Consider the following 12,451-nt stretch of genomic DNA (forward strand, 5'->3'; position numbering starts at 1 on the left):
GCAGCAGCAGCTGAGCTGCGTCCTTACGTACACGTTGCAGTTCAGTCAATGACTTGGCCATTCGAACAATCAGCTTATTGAAACGCTCCAGTTCCTGCAAAAGCACCACAGTCGTAGGGGTTATCTGTGCTCCAAAACCTTTCCGTATCTGGTCAAGATCAAATACTTGGGGTATTTTGTTTTGTATATCCTTGGCAACATTTGCAATATATTCATCTCGACTAATTCCTGTACCAGTTTCACCTGAAACAAAAATGGTTTAGTGAGACTTAACTGCACGGGTGACCCCTTTGATTAGTAATTGTCTAAGAGAACTCCGAGAGCTGAGTGACTCCCCTTTTGGCATCAGTGTCCCACCCTCCACAGCACCGGTACTTGCACCAGAAGAATCCCTGCCTGCCTCGAACTCCTTCCGAGCTGGCAGGGCTAAGTGATCACCTGCTCTCCTCCCTCCCAGTCCCACTGCTCTGGTGCCTCAGCCCTCGTGGCTCATTTCCCAGTCCCGCAATGGGCTGGCAGACACCGACCCGGGCAGCTGCCAAAACCCACCTCCACCTGGCAGCCCCGGACCAGACACCCCGATCACAGGCCCCAGGCAAGGAGCACAGAGAACGCACCTGTCTGAGGCTGCAGCTCAAGGAGATGAGACCACATATCGCGAACTGCTTGTGTATAATAGCCAATCTCAGCATTTGCATGAAGACCAAATACCTCTGGAGTATTGGCAAGTGGCAGAGTTTCTATCGCCTCTGCAATACAAAAAACACACTCCCTAAAGACGTGCCACATTAAACCACAGCTGCCAGGCAAGAAGGAACAGGGCAGTGATTTTTGTTATTGCTCTGCCTGGAAAAAAATCAGATGCTATAGCTGGTGGCGTAACACTGCAAGGACCCAATAAACATTTCTAAGCACAAAATAGACACACACGCAACTGTCTGTATCATTTAGTAATAAATAATTAGCGTGCTGCTTACCTGGGGATTATTTGTCTTTCAAATGATACGTGAGGAGCTGGCTGCTAAGCTCCCATTATAAGAGGTTGCTCATTTAAAGCAAGAAGAGCATCATCAGTGGATTATAACATTGCAATATACACACGCAATGCCTGAAGTCGCTTCCGACTTCTCATGCCCAGCAATGGACATCGCAGAGAAGATACACTGGAAGCAGACTTTTTTTAAAAAAAAATATAACGCTAACTTACCTAGCAGGAAATGCATTTCTTACCAACAAAGTCATCTTTTACAGTCCCTCGTGGAATTTTATAATCAACCTTGTCATCTTTGTAAAAATGAAACTCTTGGAACGTGTCAAATATGAAATCACCAAGGTATTCATCCATATAGACGGTCAGAATGCGACGATCAAAGCTATCAATTGCACGCCCGCCATACATGACCTAGAAATCGGGTACATCAGCATCATCGCTCTGCCTTTTGGGGGAGCAAATACAGCTAAAAAAATCACTGCAGGGTCCAAACCCCTCCTGCCTTTTGCAGTGACTGCACAGTGTAACACTGCCTCCCGCAAGGGATATCGAATACATCTCTTGCGCTCTCTCAAGGGGGAACAAGCAGGAAGTGTTCAGGCTGGAGGCAGCGGCTCTGGGACACTCCTGACAACCGGTGATTTACCTGCAACCGCCTCTTCTCTAGGTACCAGCTCGCACTCGGCTGTAATCAAGTGCTGCAAAATAACAGCACTCGGCAGGATTTCACATCACAGCCGCTACCTGGACCTGCCCAGCCGCTGCACAGCTCGTATCACACGGAGCACTGCAAGAGCTAGAAGTGTCTGTAGGGCATACACAGCTGTGAACTCCACTGCACCATCAACATCGTAAAGTTGTGCTGTTGGTACCTTCCAGCAGAGGATCCCATGGGCCCTCTCACTCAAAATTAATGAAGCACCGTAACTCCCCTGTTGTGCTGTTGCACACACTGGCCCTATTTCATTGAGACAGTGAGATGATGTGACTTGCTCAGGGCTTCGGAGGAGTTTTAAGACTGCCCAAGAGAGATGTTCAGCCGGCTTTTCTTGCTGATACAGCCCAGAACCTTCATTTCTCTGGATTCTTCTACCATCAAGTGTTCCTTAGTGACATTGTAGGCACTCACCTCACCAATAAGATATTTGAGGCTACTCCAGGGGATTTTATCATCATTGTTTTGGAAAGCTTTTGTCAAATATGTGTTAAGAATTTCCATGCAGACCTAGTAAAGTTGTGGGAACAAGCGAGATAAGAAGATTCATAAATCAGCTATAGACATTCAGCAATTCTATTTAACATAGTTCTTGTTTGAAAACTAACAATTATTTCTTTCTCAGATGATTAAAAAGTTAAGTATAAAAACTCTTAAGAAAAGAAACCCATGACACAGGCTATTTAAACATGAAGGACAGGGAGTCTGTCTAATTTTCAGTGGCCAAAATTGACGCTATAGAAGATCAGGACCTAGAGGACACAGCAGCAGAGAAAAAAAAAAAACCAAAAAAAATGAAGGAAAATTCTTGTGAGAAAGGGTTAAATCTGGACAGATTATCTGTTTTAAAAAGTAATCTTGGCAACCTAATTATTTTCTTACCTGGAAATCAGATTCATTAAAATCATATGGCACGTTCCAGCCAACCTTCCCAAACTTCCTTCTCTCCTGAACCACGGCATGGAAAAATGCCAAGACATAGACCAAGGACTTAAAGGCAGGATGTGGACACTGCTCTAAGGCTTCTTGGGGAATTTTGAAGTAGGTGGCTCTCATATTCAGCTTCAGACCATTAGGTGGTTCTGTCACAACCTACCAAATAATTAAGGAAGCCATGGATTACTGGACAGGCTCAGGAAGAGAAGCTGTAAATGCATCGCACTCTCTAAAGTAAGCTATGCAACGCAAGCTTGAAAATTTTGAGCAGCTTTCCAAATTCATATCAATATGGAGTTTTCTCTTAAGGAAAGACATGAAACAGGCCTTTTACATTTCTCAAAGTAATGTACATATATGTATACATATATGTAAAGGGAAACTATGTTATTTTAGAAATAGTTGTGTTGTTGGAAAGACATTAGTATTTTTCATATTTGAAGATCTAATTTACTGAAATATCAGTACTTTACACTTTGGGGTGTCCTACATATCACCACAGTAAGATGGCTTAGCAGTCTTTAATATGGCTTTACTGATAATCAAAAGAGGCAGAGCCAGCTTCCTGGCAGCTTTTGCAAAGTGCTATAAATCCTTTGTTCTCACTGCTCGTGCCTAGACCTACAAAGTGCATATCTGCAGTCTTAAAGATGGGCTCCCGCTCCCTTCTCCCCAGGGCAGCGCTGAGCACTGCTGGGGGTGAATCAATCCACGTCTCAGGTAGCTCTGTCACTGCCTTCAAGAGTGGTGGAATAAAATAATTATGCTTACAGGACTGGCTCACCACAACAGAAGTAAAGCAGACACAGAAAATAACATTAGGACAGCACCATGGCTCATGCCTTCAAAATAATCAGCTCAGCTCACTTGTGATAAATGCTGCAGTCTGAAGTAGCAGCTGGGAACCATTATCCTATTACAACGTCTGCTCCACTGGCACTACTGCCAGGCAAGGCACAGACCTCAGTTCTGCTCTGCAGTGTCAGGGCTGACAGGACTATTTCTGTCTCTCCAGATATTCCTCACTTGTGGTGGCATTTGAGTCTAGAAAGCATTTGTCACATTTCCAGGTTTACCCACAAACCTTTACTCTGAAATAACTGCTTCAGTAAAAAAAACCTTTCTGAACAGCTTTCACCCAAAGGAAAAAATCAGCACAAGATAAACAGGATGAGAAAAAAGGATTTGGCTTATGAAGACAACAAGCTACTACCCACAGCCCAGGTCAACACACAGCATTCAGGCCACACTCCTCGCAAAGCCAGTCTGTTTTGCTGAACAAGCCTGGCAGGACATGCCCTGCTGACTGGGGTTTCCCCACTGCCTGGTACCTTTAAGGACTTCTGCAGTATTCCAATCGGGAAGCCCTTAGTAGGGTCAGTAGTCAGCCAGAGGCGAAAGTCTGGGTGAGGCTTTGTGATGTTCTCTAGGGCCTTTTCCAGATTGACCAGCCATCTCACCAAAAGGTGACAGTTCTGCAACATCAGCCACTCTCCACGAACCACCACATTCTCCAGCATCTGCAAAGCAATCTTGAGAGGGGAAGGGTGGTGAGTAACTCTCTCTCCATCCCATCAGCAAACTGACTCTGATGGTTAGTGCAGTGGATCTCTTCCGGCCAGCAGGCACACTCAGCCATTTAGTTAGTTTTAGCAGAGCAACCAGAACGCTCCTTGCTGAGAACAGACCTTTTCCAATATCACAAGAAGTTGCTCTGAGATGCTTTTTTCACTGCATTAACTCATTTTGAAATTAAAAACCACGCAGAGTATTTCAAAACAGTACAGGAGCATGCATGGCCCAAAAGAGGGCGAATGTCAAAGCCTAGGAAGTGTGGTCTGAACAAATCTAACAGTTCTCCCACTGACTGAATTAACAGCAAATTCAGTCAGCAACTAATCTCTGGAAACCTCTGCCTTAGTGTCCATAACAAAAAGGAATGCTATTAGAAAGATAGAAGGAGCAGCAGGGTACCTTCTTGGTAACAAACCCTGTGGCATCCAATCAACTCATGTCCACGCAGAGCCCCAGGGTCACCAACAAAGGCTGCAGAGTAACATCTTCTCAGCTCAATTGTTTATTAACAGATGACAGTATCATTCTGCATCTACTCTTACCATAAAATCAGCCAAATGTCCCCTTTCACATTATGGGAAAGCATTATTCCCAGGCTGGCAAATTGTGTGCTATGTCTGAACCGCAAAGTATCTCCATTTTAAATGGACCAGGCCTTTAGATAGGAAATAGGAAGAGGCCCACAACATCAGGAGCACGATTTGCAATTCACAGACCAACCCGTGGCACACAGCACATCCCTACCCTCCCACCACAGTTACCTTTTCCTGGCCTTGTCCCATGGCTAGGAATTTGAGTCTATCCCCTCCAAAGCCTGTCCTCTCGGCCAGTTTCATGAGGTCACTGACAGGATCTGAGCCAGGACTTAAGATAAAAACCACTGGCAAGTAAGGACTGCTCTGCTCAAAGATAGCTTCAAAGCTGATCACAGGGGGCTGCACATACCTGGTGGGAAAAAAAGCACAACAAACTGCTGCTTTGCACAAGAGCAGCCACCTGGTGTAAAAGAAAACTGCTACACAAACATCAAGGCTCATTGCAGAATGCACACGTAAATGATACAGAAGTCACGCTCTATTGCTTAGGCAAATTACAAAGTCATTTACATAGTTGATTACAACTCCAGTTCTTTGTGAAATACCTGAACGGTGTGGTTGGGATTTGAAAGAAGAGTGACTTACTTCTCGCTCATTGTCAAAGTAACATAGTTTGTTACTGCCCGATACAGCCGATCCACCCGGAAACACCGTAACAGGAGGAGTTTCTGAAAGTCTGTGAGATTGTCCTGGTACTGCATGGGGAGCGGCATCTGCTCCAGAGCATCTGTGTCAAACCACTGGCAAGAAAAGATGGGACACAACACAAATCCACCAAATGGCTCTATGAATGCAATTACTAGGAACGCCGACAAAAGCAATTTGATTAACAAGGATCAAAGAGAGATAAGGAGAACAAAGAATGAAGTCCATCAGCTGCAAAGAAATATTAGAAGACTAAATGAATGCAACAAAGTCAACTTTCTCAGTATGAAGTATTCAAGTCCAGAAATACATATACTTTTCCTTTTATGTCAAGTAAATCTCTCAAGATACAGAAAATAGTATCTTAAGCAAAAAATATTTACCAGCTGCTTACAGAAAGACTTCCTACGAAGCAAGAAGACATGAAATGAAATTAAAGGCACAACAAAGGAAAGTCTGTGCTTGTAACTAGCCTATAGAACACTGCCACAAGATCAAAGTACAATTCAGCTGTACAAAAATAACATTTTTTGTACATAAAAAAATAACAGTAATTTTGCTGTTGAAATCAACAGCAAAAATTCCACTGATTCAGCAGGGCAAATAACTCATCTAAGGCATTTGATTGGAAAATAAAACATCTACAGTAGACCAGGGAAGATCTTGTTTGTTTGTTTTTTAAAATAATAAGAGCCCTAACTCTTCTGGCATTAAGCCAGCCACTAACTGAGGTCAAGAAGAAAATCAAGGCCTTGACAGAAAAAGGCAGTTGCGACATGCCTCCTGCCAAGTGCTACGGCTCATTGCATCACACTTGAACATTTAATACCAGAAGAAAATCAACAAGAGAGAACAGGAATACAGAGAAGCACTTACATTTTTCCATATATATGGATTTTTTTCAACATCATCTGGAAGAGATTCAAATTTCTCGGGAAACAGCTCAGACAAGTGAATTAGGTCTTCCCAGCCTTGATCTGGAAGCCAAGCATACGGTTTCTTCCGTGCACTCTTCTCCAGGGAAACATTGCCTAGTCATAATCAGAGACCAGAGTGAATGGCCATGTCATAAATTCTCCAACACGTGACCACACATCCAGGCCCACTGCACAGAGGAACCAATTGGAAACTTGTTTCTGGAAACGCTGTAAGTGTAATTTGGTTTGCTGAAGAAAAGATGGATTTTACAAGTGCTTCTAAAAGCCAGAGTTCTATCTTTGCAAACATTTCTGGAATTATTTATACATACTCAGAAAATACCTAAGGATTATTTTCTCAGGTAACATCCTAACAATTAAATAAAGAGAGCTTTGTCAACAGCTGCAGAGAGTGATTAGCCCCTTCATTGGTTCATCTTTTAGCTATTGCTACATATAGCTACATATTTATATATAAATATTCACTTTACCTTTCAAAAAGAACTGAAGTTCTTCTTGTGGAACTCTGCCATCACCTTGCTCTATCCTGACAGTCATATTAAAGGAGAACAGCAACTTGTGCTTCTCAAACAAGCCTACATTAAAAGGACAATAGTTTCAAAAATCAGCTGCCAAAACTTGTGGAACTGGAGCAATTTTTAAATCCACATCCTGCATCTGGTCACCCCACGAAGATCAGAGTGATCAAAGATAGGGCTTCAGGTCAGGTGTACAGAGTGAAAACAGCATCTGTGATCTACATCCAGGGACGTGATTTACCATTAGTAACTGTACTAGGAAAACCATCTCTTAGAAAGTTACATTGGTCATACGCATGGATTCCTCAAACAGAAATATTGGGAAGTAAAGCGTAGACCGGGACAAACGCTGAGAACTAAACAAGAGTGAATTTGCTGTCTGGTAACTTGCCTCTTCAGTGTAAACCAACTGAAGGCATGGCTCTTGGCAAGCATTTGCATAACAAAATATCAGTCCATCTCTGAATCACACTAACCTGTGCAGCCATAGTTATAGGTGTTGAAAGTCAAGGTATCCATGATGTTTTTTAACCTCTTCTGAAGAACAGGACTGGGCATGGACTTCCGAAGAGAATATCCAAAAACCTCTAAGAAGGAGGCCAATGAGTACTGATACATGATGTTGACAAATGCCATTTCAGACAAAACGGAGAATAAAATGGCTCCCCTCCTGGCAGCTGGCCTGTAACCATCTCGAAGATGATCGATATCCACCGCTGTCTTCTCAGCCAACTTCAGTTTCTCAATCACCTAGCCATAAATTGATTTTATAGACATGTAATTACTGCACCGATCCAAAGGATGTATATTATATCACAATAAGCAGAGCTATTCAGTTGTCTGCCTCTCTGTATTGACCACACAGGGAATCTGGGCAGGGAACCCTAAAGACGTAGCATGAATTGCAGAAATGAAAAGTTAGGTGAAATTAATCCCACCTATATAGTTAAGAAAAGTAAAAGCAAAGATCTACCAATAATCATGGAAACAGTGTGGGGAAGGTCCTCTAAGGATCTTTAGTTCTACTTTCTGCCCAAAGCTGGACTATGACCAGCACTAGATCAGGTCAGTTGTGGCTTTGCCCAACTACAGCCTGAAATCGTCCAAGGATGGAGACTCTGTATCCTCTCCGAGCAACAAATATCTTATTTTTCCATTTTCATTTCAGTTCTGATACAATACAAGACAAAGGTTGTTTCAGAGCTGAAAGCAATATATCATAACCTCTTTGCAACAGAACTGTGAACAACCATTACTTTGGTCCTGATAAGGATTTTCCTGAAGATAGGATTTGGGTCTCTAATGCAATAAAATACTGCCCAACACTGAAAGATGCAGCACACTCTTGAGAAAACTCTCTATTTCCTTTCAAACTGATTCCTAGCTTCAAGTGTGAAAGATGGAGTACAATGAAAAAGTTAAGAGGATGTTCTGTTAGCAGATATCCTGCCAAAAAGCCCAGAGCCTGTACCTCAGTAGCTTTGGATTTTGTCTCTTCCAGGGTCTGCACCAAGTCCAAGTTGTCCAACATGTTTCCTGTGGAAGACGTCAGTTCCCGAAGGAGAGAGTCTTCTAGATCTTTCAGCAAGTTTTTGTTGTCACTTGTCTCCTGGATGAGTTGTTGTCTCTGTTCTTCCAATTCTCTTCTTTCAAAACCCGTAATGACACTGAGCAACTGATCCTCTAGGCCCTTCAATGTAACTACAGACACAACATGTACACAGCACACAGTTTTTTTAAACACAAGAGCTTTTACACAACTGATTTAATCTCAGTCATCTCATAAAGCTACAGCAATGCAACAGATTGATGTCGTTGATAACTCTATATCTTAATTCTATCAAAGCATCCTAATCTGACAGATACAAGAGATATCCAGTAAGTTTCAGATTAAAAGAAAGAAGTGAGAAAAATTTCCTATTAAATAAGATGCTACATATAAGGGAGACTGAATTTTTCAGTTTCAATTGCTGTTTCAGATAAACACACAGGCACTAAACTTGCACTACAGCATAATCACTACTTTGTAACGAAATACACACTTCTGCTTACCTGTATAATTGATAACCACAGCTTTGCCGAACAGAGAGGGAGAATACTTTGGGTTTGACAATTTGGTGTTCAGGTAAAATCTAAAATTACTGTCATAGTCAACCTCTTTGTCACCTAGGACAATGAATTTTCGTCCCTGTGCAACTTTGATATTCTTCTCTAAGACATTGTCTATCACAGGATCAATGTACTCATCGACACTATGCAACAAGAAAGGGTTTCCATGCTTTATGGCCAGTTCTAGTTGTTTAAGGAAATCTGGGTCATTGAAGGAAGCCATCTGCAAGAGAACAATGAGAAGATATTAAAAGAACTGATATTCAGTTTGCTGAACATTATTATTCTAATATAGTTGCGAGCCCTAATGAAGTTTGCTCTTTGTTGCTTTTTGACTTTCCTCTTACCGATGATATACACTGCACTTGTATAAAACACTGAAGGGGCTTATTTTCTTCTTATCAGCTGAGAACAGTTTCTATTTGAAGAATTGTTCTCCAAAGTTCCAGCTGTGCCTCTGACTGCGTTATTGTGCTACATGGAAACTCCATCTTGTAGTTGAGATAAAACACAAGCTACACCAGCCTTTTGATTATACCACTTCTGCATGTACTGAGGCTGGTCAAGATCCCAAACCAACCACCCGCCCCAAAGAACCAAAGGTCATGTGAACAGTGATATTCACAATCTATTTTAGTCAACACATTTGTCGTGACATAACTGGTTCCCATTCAAGGTGACATATTTCTGCAGCTTTAAAGACAACCAGTAATAAGGTTAAACGATTATTTATCTTTACCCTCAGGTTATTTTTTTCTTCTTTCTTCTTAATCCAATGTAATGCCTGTTGTTGTGGGTCAATGCAGAGAGGGAAGCGGCTTGCATATGTTGTCAAGATGCCATTCTGGACTGAGAGCTCATCTGGAGGCAACCCTTGGGAAACCCACCTGGGAACAGAATGGATCAAAGACCACACTGGGTAAAAAACTTGATGGGAGAGCAGGACATTTCATTTGTCAGTAAAATTATGCAATTCACTGATCAGACTCTTAGACACACAAGGAAAGATAGACTGTATGTGATTGTAAGAACAGTGTCAAAACTAAGATTGACTCATTGTCTGAGTCATTTGTAACAACACCACTCCAAACACTGACTGCTGCATTTGGTGACTAATGCTGCAGCAGTTGAAATATGGGCTACCTGGGCATGCGGATTTAATTCCAGAGCCATTGAAGTCAACGAAAAAAATCCTGCTGGGCTTTGGGTTGAACACATACTATAGATAACTCCTTTAAAAATCTCTTTAAAAGGTATATATGTGTCCAGGTTCAATGAATGTCCCTCAAGTGTAAAGTACAATGGTTCATTGGAACAAATGGCCTCTGTTAACCAGAAGAAAAATAATTTGTCTCCTTAAAACCTTTGAGACATGAAAGTAAAATGGACTCTATTACACACCGCACCTCCACTCACAATGCCAGTTCCGTGCTACAGATCCAGATCCAGACTCTCACTTCACAGTTTCAAATCCAGTAGTCACTGGGTTTCTTGACTGGACATACCTGCTAACCTCCACCTCATCAGTCAGTAAGCTTTCTAACCTAAATGGTTGACTGACTGGAATCTCTCGTGAGAGGATATCTTCTTGCCACACTTGATAGATCATTTCATTACGAAACTCCCAGTTGAATGCTCCTTCATAGCTCAGAAAGGCGGAACAGAGTAGACAGTCTCCAAGCAACTTCACCTTTTGTATTTCAAGGTCTTCTGCTTCTTCTGTCCACCTGACAGAATGATAAAGGAATCCTGGGTCAGTCCTCAGTACTCAGGGGAGATTGGGTTTATGTGCAGAATTCCCAGCTGCTGCTATTTTAGATGTAGGTAGAGAAAGACCTCCAAATTTACAGTCTGTTGCTCTCTCAGTGCTATGATGGCAACAGACATTGAGTCGATCTGAACAGCCTTCCTGTTAATCTGAGTTGATCTTCTGCTCAAAAACTTACTACTTTTCAAGAGCTAATGGATATTAGCTTAGGACAGATAGTAGCTCTTGTCAGAAAAAAAAAAATCAAAGGAAGTGATGTTAGCAAAAATGTCTCAGTTTGATAGGTTTTATCCCTGGCACATGACCCTCTGATGTAAAAAATGTCCCTCTTCAAATGTAGACTTACCTCTTGTTCTCAGATCTCAAGCCAAAGATGAGCTTGTCAGCAGCATCTAATCTTCTCTCCATAATCTCTGCTTCTTCTTGTAACTGTTGCTTTTCATTTATTGCCTCTTGATATTTGTTCCCCAAAGCTTTAAGCTCATCCTGAATGGCAGCCAACTCTGCCTTTATCTTTTCCAGTTCCCGCTTACTTGTGTAATAGTTCCGTTCTAGCCTAGCCACCTACATTATATTGTGAAGGAAACATAAGAGGAAAGAAGAGCTTTGGACAGAAGTCTCAAGTTCTCAGATTTCTTCCATCTATTTCAAATATTTCAGTGTCCTGGTAATAAACCATGTAAGTGAAAATAACTGCCTCTGTTCCTCATCCACCTCTTCCCATCCCAGACATATACATCATGGTCTGATACTGCAGATCCAAAACAGAAAAATATCCTAGAGTTTTGTATCCACCAGGTACATTAATGCACACAAGCAGTCCTGCTGACATCAGAGGTCAGGAGGACTGTCATCCAGTGACAAAAGGGAAGGTTTGCCTGCTTAATAACAGCAATATTAAGACCTCAAAAACAGTCAGACTCATCATATAGTGAATATATTTTCTCAGTAGTCACTGGTATACAATAATGTTTTCTTGAAGAAAATTTCCCAGCATCATCTACTCGGCACTACGTTTCCTTTGCTGATACAGCTCGCTTTCCAGTTGTTCTAAAAGAACTTAAGCAAAAGGTCTATGCTTAAGGGACGTGGATGCTGTGTACTACTGAGCCCTGCTCTGTCCAAATGCCGTATGTCTTTTCAGTAGACAGCTATTATCTGTGTTTTTCTAACCATGTTAGATGACAAAATTGCAGCTGAACATGTTCCTCTCTTCTCCTTCAAACCCTGGTGTAGATAGAAACCCACATCCCAGCATCGTAATGCAACAAACCACAGTTTATAACTGAGTACCTGCCTCACTCCTACCATGATAACTTTCCTAAACATCTCTTTTTAAGCACTTCAAAGAGGAGAAAAGGGCAGCCAATGGAATTGAACTGAAATTCTATCAGGATCATGCTTCATCCTCCTCTGAGTTTGAATCCACACACTTTACCTTTTCTCTCTTTGGCTTGACATCTTTAACTACATCACAGTAGGTCATCACTGCTTCAACAAACTTTAGCATTCCCAGTCCTGCTCTGCTAACCTGTTCCATTTCATTGACGGTAGTGTTAAGACTCTTTAACAGAGCTGAATGTGCAAACAGAAAAATATTGCAAGTGAGTTGAATTACAGTGCAGAAATCCTCAGAGAAATCACTTTAGATGTAGATTAT

The 12,451-nt window shown here is 41.8% G+C and overlaps 1 protein-coding gene across 1 annotated transcript in view; it reads right to left on the minus strand.

Moving 5' to 3' along the window:
* Positions 1-12,451, minus strand: part of DNAH10 (dynein axonemal heavy chain 10) — a 58,789-nt gene that overhangs the window by 2,790 nt on the left and 43,548 nt on the right. Inside the window, exons 59-75 of the mRNA XM_069871255.1 lie at positions 12,230-12,366; positions 11,138-11,355; positions 10,529-10,750; positions 9,763-9,910; positions 8,967-9,246; positions 8,386-8,615; positions 7,391-7,664; positions 6,867-6,971; positions 6,335-6,489; positions 5,399-5,553; positions 4,979-5,162; positions 3,974-4,174; positions 2,589-2,798; positions 2,121-2,216; positions 1,231-1,402; positions 618-749; positions 32-243 (exon numbers count right to left, since the gene is read on the minus strand). Of these exons, the coding sequence (XP_069727356.1) occupies positions 32-243; positions 618-749; positions 1,231-1,402; positions 2,121-2,216; positions 2,589-2,798; positions 3,974-4,174; positions 4,979-5,162; positions 5,399-5,553; positions 6,335-6,489; positions 6,867-6,971; positions 7,391-7,664; positions 8,386-8,615; positions 8,967-9,246; positions 9,763-9,910; positions 10,529-10,750; positions 11,138-11,355; positions 12,230-12,366 (3,131 nt within the window). The remainder of the gene's footprint in view (positions 1-31; positions 244-617; positions 750-1,230; positions 1,403-2,120; positions 2,217-2,588; positions 2,799-3,973; positions 4,175-4,978; positions 5,163-5,398; positions 5,554-6,334; positions 6,490-6,866; positions 6,972-7,390; positions 7,665-8,385; positions 8,616-8,966; positions 9,247-9,762; positions 9,911-10,528; positions 10,751-11,137; positions 11,356-12,229; positions 12,367-12,451) is intronic.

The sequence above is a fragment of the Phaenicophaeus curvirostris genome, chromosome 17, assembly GCF_032191515.1.
Source record: "Phaenicophaeus curvirostris isolate KB17595 chromosome 17, BPBGC_Pcur_1.0, whole genome shotgun sequence".
Taxonomy (NCBI): Eukaryota; Metazoa; Chordata; class Aves; order Cuculiformes; family Cuculidae; genus Phaenicophaeus; species Phaenicophaeus curvirostris.